General features: G+C 53.5%; 2 protein-coding genes across 2 annotated transcripts in view; one reads left to right on the plus strand and one right to left on the minus strand.

Annotated features, from left to right (window-relative positions):
- ELOVL1 (ELOVL fatty acid elongase 1) overlaps nucleotides 1-6,220 on the plus strand; it is a 10,977-nt gene extending 4,757 nt beyond the window's left edge. The window contains exons 5-8 of the mRNA XM_009637983.2: nucleotides 126-182; nucleotides 518-623; nucleotides 779-915; nucleotides 1,288-6,220. Of these exons, the coding sequence (XP_009636278.1) occupies nucleotides 126-182; nucleotides 518-623; nucleotides 779-915; nucleotides 1,288-1,542 (555 nt within the window). The 3' untranslated portion in view covers nucleotides 1,543-6,220. The remainder of the gene's footprint in view (nucleotides 1-125; nucleotides 183-517; nucleotides 624-778; nucleotides 916-1,287) is intronic.
- A 221-nt stretch (nucleotides 6,221-6,441) lies between these two features.
- Nucleotides 6,442-11,454, minus strand: CDC20 (cell division cycle 20). The gene is made up of 10 exons (XM_035893555.1): nucleotides 11,325-11,454; nucleotides 10,612-10,757; nucleotides 9,770-9,866; nucleotides 9,106-9,234; nucleotides 8,534-8,730; nucleotides 8,091-8,185; nucleotides 7,519-7,750; nucleotides 7,275-7,400; nucleotides 6,989-7,106; nucleotides 6,442-6,636 (listed from the first exon to the last, which is right to left on the minus strand). The coding sequence occupies exons 1-10, from the start codon at nucleotides 11,377-11,379 to the stop codon at nucleotides 6,458-6,460; spliced, it is 1,374 nt and encodes a 457-aa protein (XP_035749448.1). The 5' UTR covers nucleotides 11,380-11,454; the 3' UTR covers nucleotides 6,442-6,457.
- Between the last annotated feature and the right edge of the window lie 6 nt (nucleotides 11,455-11,460).

Genomic DNA, 11,460 nt, shown 5'->3' on the forward strand with positions numbered 1-11,460 from the left:
CCTGAGGCAGAGGGCTTACTGTCCCTAGCTCTTGGCTTCACACCACAGTTACTGTATGGAGACCCTTGGTCACTAGGCATGTTTAGGCTGAGGTGGGTCTCTAATGTTAACCTGTTCTGTTACAGATGGTCAGTGTTGCTTGGCTCTTTGTCTTCTCCAAGTTCATTGAACTGACAGACACGGTGAGTTACTGAGGAGGCCTTGTCACTGCTTGCTGGGTAGGGAGTTGGGGCCCAGTGTACTTGGGGTAGGTGCTTTCTTCAGCCCTCCCTGTCTGATCTGGCTGTGCGTCTGTCTGGCATCACTGCCAAGGAGGCTACTCTGGGCCATTGCAGAGGTAACTCTTGGCATGTTGTAGCTCTGGAAGCTGTGGGGTGACTTAACATGTGGTGGCAGTGAGCTTGGAGGTGGTGGTGGGGGGAAGTGTCACTGAGATCAGACACTGAATTAGTGGCCCAGCTTGTTCAAGCTGCTGCTAGGGCTGCAGGTCCTTGATGCTGTTGGGCTTTCATTGCAGGTGATCTTTGTCCTGCGAAAGAAGAATGAACAGGTCACATTCCTGCACCTCTTCCACCACTCTGTTCTGCCTTGGAGCTGGTGGTGGGGAGCAAAGTTTGGTCCAGGTAAGATGGAAACTGAATAGCTTGGGGAAGGGGTGGGGGGTTAGCCCCAGGCATGCTGAAAAGGGGTTTTTGGATCTGCTGGGCTCCTAGTTGCTCCTTGTAGTGCTAATTGCTGTGGAGGATTGACTTACACTAATGATAATCTGTCTTAACAGGGGGAATGGGCTCATTCCATGCCATGATCAATTCCATGGTGCATGTTGTCATGTACTTCTACTACGGGCTCTCAGCAGCAGGACCTGCCTTTCAGAAGTACCTATGGTGGAAAAAGCACATCACTGCCATCCAGCTGGTGAGTCTGCTGTGGAGCAGAGCATGTGCCCTCAGCCTCTGCTGTGAGCAGGCCAGCCCTTGTACCTATGAAAGATGCAGCCAGCAGCTGTAGTTGTCTCTTCTGTAGCCTCTGACTCTGGGTTTCTAGCAGCTCTGGCCCACTGTGGGCCTCTAGCCCTACCAGCCTGGTTAGGGCATGGGGTGCTGCTCAGCCTGCTATCCCTGGGCTGCAGCCATGTTGGGAGGGTGAGGCACATGCTGCTGCCTCACTGTAAGGATCTCTACTGCAGAGTGGAAAAGGAGCCTATTGGTTTCATTTAGAAAGAAGGTCTAGTGGCATCCCTGAGTCTGCTCCCATTAACAACTTGTCCCTGCTCTGCCTTGCTCCCAGGCACAGTTCGTGATTGTCTCCATCCACATCTCCCAGTATTACTTCATGCCCAGCTGCCAGTACCAGTTCCCCATCTTCATCCACCTCATCTGGATTTATGGGACCATCTTCTTCATCCTCTTCTCCAACTTCTGGTACCAGTCCTACACCAAGGGCAAACGGTTGCCCAGAGTGGCTCAGCAAGCAGCCCAGCACAATGGTAGCAGCATCCATGAGAATGGCACTGTCACCAATGGCAAGGTCAAAGCCAACTAGAGGGCAAGGCCCTCCCAGAGCCAATGAGAGCCCCGGGGCAGAGGCAGCTGGGACCTGTTCCCCTGCTCCTGGGTGCCACTAGCCAAGTCAAGTGCCTACAGACTGTTGTACCCCTGTGCCCAGCCCTGCGGTTCTCTGTCTGCATGCCCAGCCCCTCTGCTCTGAGCAGCCATGGGCAACTTCTCCCCCTCCTGGGAGGGCTTGTGCTGTTTCTCAGTGTTGCTGAGCAGAGAGGCAGCTGCCTGCATCACAGCTGTGGGGCTGCAGTCCCATTCCAGTGTTTCCAAAGGAACTTCCCCCAAGTGCCTACATCTGGCCCTTCTGCCTGGGGGCCATTTCCTTCTGAGTAGGACCAAAAGAAGAGACCAGTCCCTGTCCTGGTGCCCTCTCCTTGTCCCTGTCTCATCAGAGCCTGTGTGGATGAGCAGACTTGTCCCTGGTTGCTTGCTGCTGCCAGCTCAAGTGTGAGTGTTCCTGCTCTACCATGCCTTGTGCCACCTTGTTCCATGCCACAATGCTGCATGTCCCTTCAGGTCCCTGTGTGCCCAGGTGGGGGTCCTGCCCTGGTGTATCTGTGCTCAGGTGTGGCTGTGGAGAATGTAGGGGCAGTGTGTATGGGACTTGAGGGCCCAGACCTGCCCAGTACAGTATACATGCCCTGTGCCTTGTACATAGCAGGGGTTGTGACAGCCTGAAATGCCTCCCTCACACAATAAACCCAGGTTGCCTTGCCTTTCTGTGCCTGGGCTGGGTGCTCAGTGTGTGCTTTAGCCACACTTACCTGATCCTGTATGGCAGCTGGTGGCTTGCTCCAGAGTGGGGGAGGCCAAGCTCAGCCTTGCCTTGGACCACTTCCATTCCTGCAAACACAGGACTTGAGCAATAATTGCCCCTAGAATCAGCTCCTGAGCAATTCTGCTTGGGACTAGCCCTTCTCTGGCCCAGCATGAGCACAGTGGAGGATTGTTGTAGTGTGCCCTGCTGTGGTGTAATAGTGAGCACCTCTTGCCTGGGTGAAGGTGTACTCTGCCCTATAGCAGGGTGGTGCAGCAGCTCTCCTGGGCCTGGTGCCCATCACCTGCTCTGGCTGTTACCAAAATCATGCTGGTGGCCTTGAGGATGAGGTGAAGGAGCCAGGCCCTGTCAGATTGGGCTGCTCTTCTATCACGAATAAACAGAAGGAGAAATGGCTGTGCCCTTGTGGTTTTGTTTTTTTTTTTTCCTGGGTTGCTGTGCTCAGAAGCTGTTCCAGGTGTGTGGTCCTGCCCAGTGTGGCTGGAGGTAGGGCTGGGAGAAGCAGCAGGCATAGCAGGTTTGTGTTTTGGGGGGAGAGAGTGATAGCAGTGTGCTGATGAAGCAGATGGCAGATTGTTTCCAAGAGCTTTGGTAGAGCAGTGCTCAGGGCAGGAAATGTGTCAAGGCTCCTCTTGTGAAAGTGGTTCCACCCTGTGAAAGAATGGCTGGGGTGGAGCGTGGGTGTGGGCTGGGACCTGGGCCAGCTGCCCAGGGGGAGCTGCTGCTTTTCAGAAATCCTGGGGAGCTGAGGTGTGGCAGAGCAGGGAATAGAGACCCTGGAAACCCAGGTGATGGGGAAAGAGCAGGCTCTTGCTTTCTGCATCTACTGAAGCCAAAGCTGCTGCCATCTGTGAATGCCCCTGCAGTGTGGATCTATGCAGAACATGAATGAGGCTGGTCAGAGGGAGGTTTGTGTTGCTGCTGCCTTGGTCCTGCCAGAGCAGGGCATCTTCCTGGCTGGGCTCTGCCATCTCTGCCTCTCTCTGCCACCTGAGCCAGTCTGGCTTCCCTCCAGCGCTGTTGCAGTGCAGTGCTGCTGTCCCCATCGCCTTGTGACTGGGGCCCTCCTGAGCCTGGGACATGGGGTGGGTAGGTGGCTGGGCTGCTTGGCGCTGGGAGGAGTGTGTTAGACCAGCAGGCCTCCAGAAGCCGAGTTTTGCTGTCAGTTTGGTTGGGGTGCAGGAGGGCTTTAGTGGGTGTCCAGCCAAAGCCCTAGAGCAGGGTTGGGTGTGAGGGAAAGCTCTGCTGCCCCTGATTGAGCTGCTGTATGCTTTGAGACCATGCTCTGAAATGTAGGAAAACCTCTTCAAGTGAGCTGAACTGGTGTGACCAATGTACCTAACTGCATGTGGACATCACTGTGTTTTACAGGGCTCAGCCTTAAAATGGGATCTGGCTGCTGTACCATGCAGTGTTCTCAGTCATTCCCAATTCTCTGTGGGCAAGGACTGGCAGGAGAACTTGTTCTAGTCCCTGCTGAAGTGGTGTGTAACAGTTCAGTGCTCAAAGTCACTGCTGTACGTGACAGTCCAGCTGAGATGAAGGTTTTCCCATCTAGCTTCCTTCTCCCAGCTGGCTCTTGGTAAAGACAGGACTGTCTTTGCTTTTGCCCAAAATAGTAACAATACTTTAAACTACTTACACTTGGCATTTTAAAATCCCTGTGTGTGCTCTGCTCTCCCTTCCTCCAATTGTTCTTGTTAGCGGTGATCTTTCCATGGGCTGGTAATTTATATGCTGTCAGGGTCAGTCTGGGCTGCTGCTCCAAACTGAATTCGTACCTTATATGGCAGTGTTTCCTGGGCCTGCTGGGTCAGTGCCCAGCTCCTTCCTTTCCTCCTCCTCTCTCCAGGACAGTAGGGCCAGTATGAGGCTGAAGGAAGACGGTGCAGTATCATCACCTTCCAGTAATGCTCAGAGGACTTTCAAGGGGTGTGTAACACACTGCTTCTGGGGGTGGGTATGTGCTAAGGAGAGAGGCAAGACAGGCTCTGTCTGAGAAAGATAAACTGCCATTACCTGGGAGTGAAGAAACTACACCAGCTTTCAGGCATGTAAAGCCTTCCTTCCAGGGTCAGGACCTGCTGGAAGCCTTAATCTGCTCTGGGGCCACTGAGCAAGTCTGTGCTACCTTCCCAGCACTAAGCATCAGGGGTGTAGGGCAGGCCTCCTGCAACAGCAGCACAGCTCTGGGGAAGAACCAAACCTTGCATGTGGGTTCCTGCCCCCTTCCCCATTAGATCCAGCTGCTGCCCTAGGATTTGCTTCTGAAGAGGCAGGAGAGCTGCCTTGTCCTCCCCTGCTCTTCCCCAGGTGGCCAAAGGGGGAGTGCATCAACAGCCCCCTGGGGAGGGTGCTGGACTCAGCTGTTGCAAGCTGGTTTTTGGGACTGTTCCCCCATCTCACCAACAGGTGGGGGGCTGCTGTGGTGGGTGTGGGGTACAGCACTGCCCATATTTAGCTTAGAGCTCAGGAAGCAGAGCAGGGGCCTTGTGTCAGGTACAGCATGGTGCTATGTGAAGAGGAAAGTGAAAACAGTTGATAATAAGCCATCTTCTGCTGGTCACAGGCTGAGGGGAGGCATGGGCGTCCAGCTTTGAGCTGCTTTGCACAGGCCAAGGTGCTAATCAGGTGTGCTGTGTCCCTGGCTGTGCTGGTGCAGCTGACAGACAGGCTGGATGGGTCTGGTGCAGCCCTGCAACCTCTGATACCACAGCTCCACCAGCTGTGGCCCTGCTGGCTCCTGCTCAGGTAAAGGCTCAAACATGCTCCCTGCAGCTTGCACCAGCACAGCTGAGCCTGGACAAAATGCATTTTCCAAGTGTGGGAGAGTCAAGCTCTACCAAATGTCAGCTGAGCCTTCCTGCTTGCATGCAGCCTCAGCTTGGCACCAGGGCTTCCCCTCCTGCAGAGGGGAGGACAGACATCAGGGCTGCTGGAGGAATATATGACCAAGGGCCAGGCATGGGCTTGATGGTGTGTTGGGAGTCTCTTGTCTGATGCCCAACCTGGCTGTGGCAATGTAAACTAACCTTTTGTTTTGCATCAGGCCATTTTCCCATTGCCAGCCCCTTTCTGGCCTTTGAGGGTGATTACAGCTGTTTCTGTGTATTACTGGCCCCTGCCCCTCACCCCCAGGAGCATTTGGCTCCTAAATTCAATACTAACCTCACTGCAAAAATAACTATCCTGCTGTAGCACTGTAAGAGCAGGCAGTGTTGGCTGCAGCACAGAGGCTGTGTGTACCAGACTAACTGCTGTGGGTAGGCACCACTACAGCTCAGACTGCCACACACAAGCCCCCAGACTGCTCAGGTACAGGCAATCACTGCTGCTAGTTGTCCACTGAGGCCCACCTGGCCAGGGGGCAGGACAGAGCAGAAGCTGGGGTCACAAACTTTCAACTTCTGCTTTCAAGTCTTCCCCATCACAGCTGGCACCAAAGCAGGCAGCAGAGCTGATTTGCTGCTCTGTGGAAGCCAAGGCAAGCCAGGGACCCTTCCTCCTAGCCCTGCTACAACATGGAGCCCAGAGAAGGGTCAGTTCTGACCCACTCTGAGCAGTGATGGAGGGCTAAGAAGTCACCCAGGCTCCAAACACTGTATTCTCAAAGGAACCAAGAGCACAGACATTGATTTGTTCCCCTAACACTTCCCTTTCTCAAACCAGGACACCAAAACAAGTATTGAGGCACAGGCCAGGCTGCTCCATGATTCTGCTTTGAGAAAGTTAAGATGTACAAAAGAATGCTGGGTAGAGCTTTGCTAGGAGGGGCTGAGTGGGGACTTCTCCAGCCACAGGCTACACATCAGCTTCCTTTCCTTTCTGCTACAAGTAGAAGGCCCATACCTAGGGTCTTTCAGTACTACAGCTTCCCCCTGGGGGGTACAAGCCAGCCACAGCCCCCCCAATGGAGCTGCACTGCAAACTAGCCCTAAAGAACAAGAGCTCCACCACTTGCCCAGATCCCAAATCTCAGGGAAGAAGGGCTTGGGTCTGTGAGCCCTGGACTTTTCTTCAATCAGACCCCATAAAAAAAAGTCAAATTAAAGCAGTTTATTAACATTTAAAATACTGTACAGTGTGTAAAGCTAGATTCCCCCCCCCCAACCCTGTGTACTCAACGGATGCCCTGGTGAATGATGCTGCTTTTGGCACTGTTTGCCTTCTCTTTCTCCTTCTTCCTTATGGGGTCCATCTCAAAACAGTGCCAGAGACGCAGTGTTTCATCAGCAGCTGCCGAGGCCACTGTTGCACCATCGGGGCTCATGGTCAGGTTCAAGACTCTGGCTGTGTGACCTGAGGAGGAAGAGGCAGCAGTGTGCAGTCAGGGCTGGGCTGATCACCACCTGCCCTGGTCCCTCTGGTATAACCAGAGGGATCAAAGTCTGCTCCTGTGAGCCCCACCAGCTTGCAGAGCTGTCCCCAAACCACGCTGCTGCAGTGTGAATTCACACCCTAGGCAACACATTTGAAGGAAAGGTCTGTCTTCAGCAGCCCACAGGAGTGCCTCCCTCTAGCACGTGCCCCTGGGACACCACTCTGCATCAGTGATGCTCCAGGATAGACCACCAGCCTGCTCAAACTAAGGATGACATCTGCCTTCAGCCTCCAGCAGCCCACCCTTCCCCAGGCAAAAGGCCCAGCCTACCTCGCAGCTCAGCAACCTTGGCCATCGTTGGATACTTCCATACTACCAGCTGATTCTGTGCAAAGCCATGGCCCGAAATGAACTCCTTGTAGTTTGTTGACCACAGGATAGAGCAGACCTGGGAAGAGGGAGTAATACAGGTAAGACAAGCTGCTTGTGCTGATGCTCACCACCTAGAGAGGAGCATGGTCCCCTCCTTGCCCACACCTCTGGGCCTCAGGACCCAGCAGCCATGTAGGTGTCCTGCCAGAAGGTGTTTGTCACCAAGCTGATGTTCACATCTCACCTGGGAATGGGCATCAACAGCACTGAGGCAAGTGCCAGAACACACATTCCAGATGCGGATATGTCTGTCGCTAGTCCCACCTCCAGTGGCTAGAACATTGGACTGCCATGGACACCATGCCACAGCCTAAGAGAGAAGGGTTAATTCTAAGACACACAAGATGCAACCTGTGCACAGCCAGTGCCACATGTCTGCCTTGCACAGGCACAGGCCCATGCCTCATCCACAGCAGTTCTGTACTCACCTTGACAGCACCCTGGTGCTGAGTGAAGGTCTGTACAGGAGCAAAGTCTCCACTGTCTCCCTGGGTGCATGGCCAGATGTTCACCAGGTTGTCATTGCCACCACTAGCCAGGTAGCGGCCATCTAGAGACCACTTGAGTCCACACACCTCCTGTGTGTGGCCAGCAAGTGTGGCCACATGATGCTCAGCCACTCTGACATCATGGTGGTGGATGTGGCCAGTCCGTGCCCCGCTGCAGAGAGAAGGCTTGCAGGGTCAGGCTGGCACATATTTTCACCAAAATCCATTTTTGTGCTGTTGGAAGACTGCCATACCCACCACTGGGTTTCAACCAGTGTTACCAGCATCGCTGGCCTGTTGGTGTGAGCAAAGCAGCCACATAAGCTGTTTACAACTTCAGTACAAAGGACAAGAGAGAAGAGAGGCCTTCTCCCAATAGAACAGGCTGAATAAGAATCCCAAGCCAGGACAGAAACTCCCCTTAAGTCAACCCTAACCTGCACCACTGCTAGATCTAGGATAGGAATCTGCAACAGCTAGACACTGTCCTTCACCCCCACCCACTGCCTTACCTGGAGAGGATGTAGCTGTTCCAGCTGAGGGACCCCACACGGGAAGAATGGCTGGTCATATTTCGGAGACGTTTCTGCTGGTGTACGTCCCATAGCTAGAGAGGCAGAGCAGTAAGTTCTCCAGAGGATGAGGAAATCCAGCCCTGTTGCTTTGCCCTAGGAACCTCACTGCACAGGCCCTGGCATTCAGCCTTGTCAGTGTGGGAGCAAGAGACCAATCTGTATCTCATGCCTGCAGAAAAGGTAACTCCAGGTGTCAGAAACCACAAAACCCAACTGCTACTGCAGTTGATCACTGGCCATGGCTGGACATGGACATTTCTACCCTACACCAGTCAAGACAAGTCGGAGTGCTTTGCATCCTTCTTGTGCTAGCCAAGCCTTTGTCCCAAGGGCACACAGTGATCCCTAGCCAACACCTCTAGTTTTACTCCTGCACTCACCTGGACCTCAGCATTGCTTGTGCCAACAGCAAGGTAGTTTCCTTCTTTAATCCATGACACAGAGGAAACATAATCATCTGGATGCTCCATCTGCAGCAGTTGGATAATATCCCCAGAGGTGTGATTCCACAGATAGACAGAGTTGTCCAGAGCCACTGCCAGGAAGTTCTGAGAGCTCCAGTCAATGAGATTCAAATCTACAGTTTGGAAGAGCAATGCAGGTCATGTTACACTTACCTGGAGACCAGTGCTAATGCCAGATCTTCCACCTGCACCAGGGGGTGTGCATGTACATGCCCACACAGGTAAGGGGCAGCCTTCTGGGTGTCACCACAGCCAGCAGTGGGGTCAGGCAGCCCTGATCCAAGTCACACACACAGCACTTGGGACCACTGTCCATGTAAGGCTACATGGGGACACTCCAGAAGCGGTCCCTGCCAGCCTGGGTGTGCAAGATACTGACACAGCCAAGTTAGAGCTCCAGTTCCTCGGATCACACCATTGTAGGAACTGCACTCCAGTGCCAAATCAATCATCTCAATGCCCAGCACTCAACACTGCAGCCTACTTACAATAGTCATTGCGGATCTCCGGTGCATCCAGGATCCGGTCTGGCATTGAGGGAATGTATCTGCTATTCTTCCTGCTGGATCCAGGTGTCATTTTCTGACTGTAGAGCACTTTCAGGTTATTCTGATAGCCTGTGTGCAGAACAGTTTTTTTTAGCTTGAGCTAGTGTTTCTGCACTGCTCACCCAACTAGAAATCCCTTCCCATGAAAATGAAGTCCCGAGCGAAGAGATAGGCTCAGAAGAGCACCATGTCCTAACATCACTGGCAGTACAAAATGCTGAACCAGGATGAGCTCCAATTCCCCAATTCACAGGAACAAGTTTAGCTGACAAGCACTTGGTTTTCTGTATCCCATTATGTTTAGTGACAGTTCAGCTACAAAATGCACAGCAGAGTTTGAAGCTTTTGCAGACCTCAGGAAGGTTTGCCACCTGCAGTACAAGTGAGCAACTGGCAGCCGCTTCAACTTTCATAAATAAATTCACTGTAGCTCTTATGCAGCCCCTCAACCTCAGGAAACCTAAGGAGGGAGACTCCAGCATGCACAGGAGCTTGAGAAGAAGCCAGTTGATCTCTCCTGTGTCTGCACACAGGGCCTCTGTGTTGCCCTTCCCCTGCCCAGATCTCTCCAGCTGAGTCAACTCACACAGCCCCTGTATCATACCTTCCGGAGCATTCTGTGGCTTTCCGCTGAGGCGGAGGATCTTTGCCTCTTCTATATCAAAGCCATTCAGATTCACTGCCCAGGCTTTATGTTGCTCCTACAGAGACAAACCACCCTTGGAAAGATGCGTTTGAAACACAGAGCCCATGCTGCACTTAAAGCTACAGGTGGCAGAGCATACACCTAAGCCCCCTTCTCCTGGAGTCAGGAGGTGTACAGCTCTGTTGTGGGAGTCAGCTACAGACAGGCAGCTCAAACTGCCTCAGACATTGGCACACTGTCCTGCTCACATTTTAATACAGAAGACTGGCAAATTCAGTTTTATTGCCAGTGGGGAAAGCCACAGCGACAAGGGACCAAACACTTCATAAACAGATTTCAGAACAGTGTACACATTCCAGAACAGCTCCCCACGTAGACATTGTCCTAAAATAGCTACCACCAGCAGTTTCACTGTACAGCTTTATGTCTCTGTAGCTGGCTATACTTTAAAGCCTCATTAGCCCAAAGTTGAATTTTGTTACCAGAAGCAGCACAGACTAGAGTGGAAGCAGGGGTGTAAGGCTCTGCACTCTTCCCTGTGCCTAGGGAAACATCCCTACAGAGCAGCTACACTCAGGCTCCAGTGTAGCAGGCGTGCACCTGTTCCACTGGCAGGCTCTACAGCTTCCACCTCACCCCAGGCTCCTGAAGCCCAGAGCTGGAAGCAGTGATGGCTGGGTCTGCCAGCCCCATGCACCCACTTGATAGAACTTAAACTTTGCTTCTCTGTTAAGAGGCCAAGAAGGATTAGGTGTTTGTTAGCAATCACTGTAGTAAGTGTAACTTAGCAGCATGCTCACCTTCTTGGTGGGGGACTCCTCAGCAGGGTCATTCTCTTTGGTTAGGAGGAAATTGGCCATCTCCATCTGCATAGTGCTGCGGTTGGGAATGTAGCGGTCCCCCCCAGCCTTTGTTGGGGTGCTCTGGATTTTGGATCCAGATTTACCTGCATTCACATGCATAAATATTGTTTTACAGCTATTGAACAGTCTATTTGAGCTTTCAAGAGACAGCACTCTCCCACATCCCACCTACCAGACAAGCAGGACTCAGAGTTCATGCCATCCAGTCACAACTAATTTGTATTTCTGGCCCCCCTGCATAATGGCACTAAACTCTGTTTGGGGGCTGCCAGAAGACAGTTCCTTGGGTCTAGTGCAACAACTCCAGAGTTCACAGGTAAGGGGAGGATGCAAAGATACTGTTACAGCATGTAAAGCTGTCAGCAGACAATCCCACCCACCATTGCCCCAGCACACAGCTGTGCCAGCAAGGCTCAGCCAGGGTGTCAGCAGTTCACCCAGCCCCAGTGCCCAGAGCTCTGTCCACCTCATGCTGGGGAGGAGACGATGGGTGACTCAGGAGCCAGGCAGTGCAGCCCACCTCCTCCTGCCTGCCCAGCAGGCTGGCTAGGGCAGCCTGGCACAGAGCCCAGAGCCCCACACATACAGGCAAGCAGCCCGGGCAACGCTCTCCCCCACCCTAACGCATGCCGCTGGTCGCGGCTGCTCACCGGGTGTCCTGGACGGTGTCTTGCTGGAGCTGTAGGAGCGATTGGCCGGCTTCATGGGCGACACACCGGCGGCGGGGCTGGGCCCGGGCCCCCCGCTCTCCTTGGCCTTGCGCTGCCACCGCGCGGGCGGCGCGTT

This window comes from Egretta garzetta, unplaced genomic scaffold, assembly GCF_000687185.1.
Source record: "Egretta garzetta isolate BGI_Z169 unplaced genomic scaffold, ASM68718v1 scaffold75, whole genome shotgun sequence".
NCBI lineage: Eukaryota > Metazoa > Chordata > Aves > Pelecaniformes > Ardeidae > Egretta > Egretta garzetta.

Coding starts and splice junctions, on each gene's coding strand:
- CDC20 (XM_035893555.1), bottom strand. CDS start 11,379: ATGAAGCCGGCCAATCGCTCCTACAGCTCCAGCAAGACACCGTCCAGG. Junction 8,186..8,533: donor CAAGCAATGCTGAGGTCCAG/GTGAGTGCAGGA, acceptor CTGCCTCTCTAG/CTATGGGACGTACACCAGCA. Junction 6,637..6,988: donor CAAGGTTGCTGAGCTGCGAG/GTAGGCTGGGCC, acceptor CTTCCTCCTCAG/GTCACACAGCCAGAGTCTTG.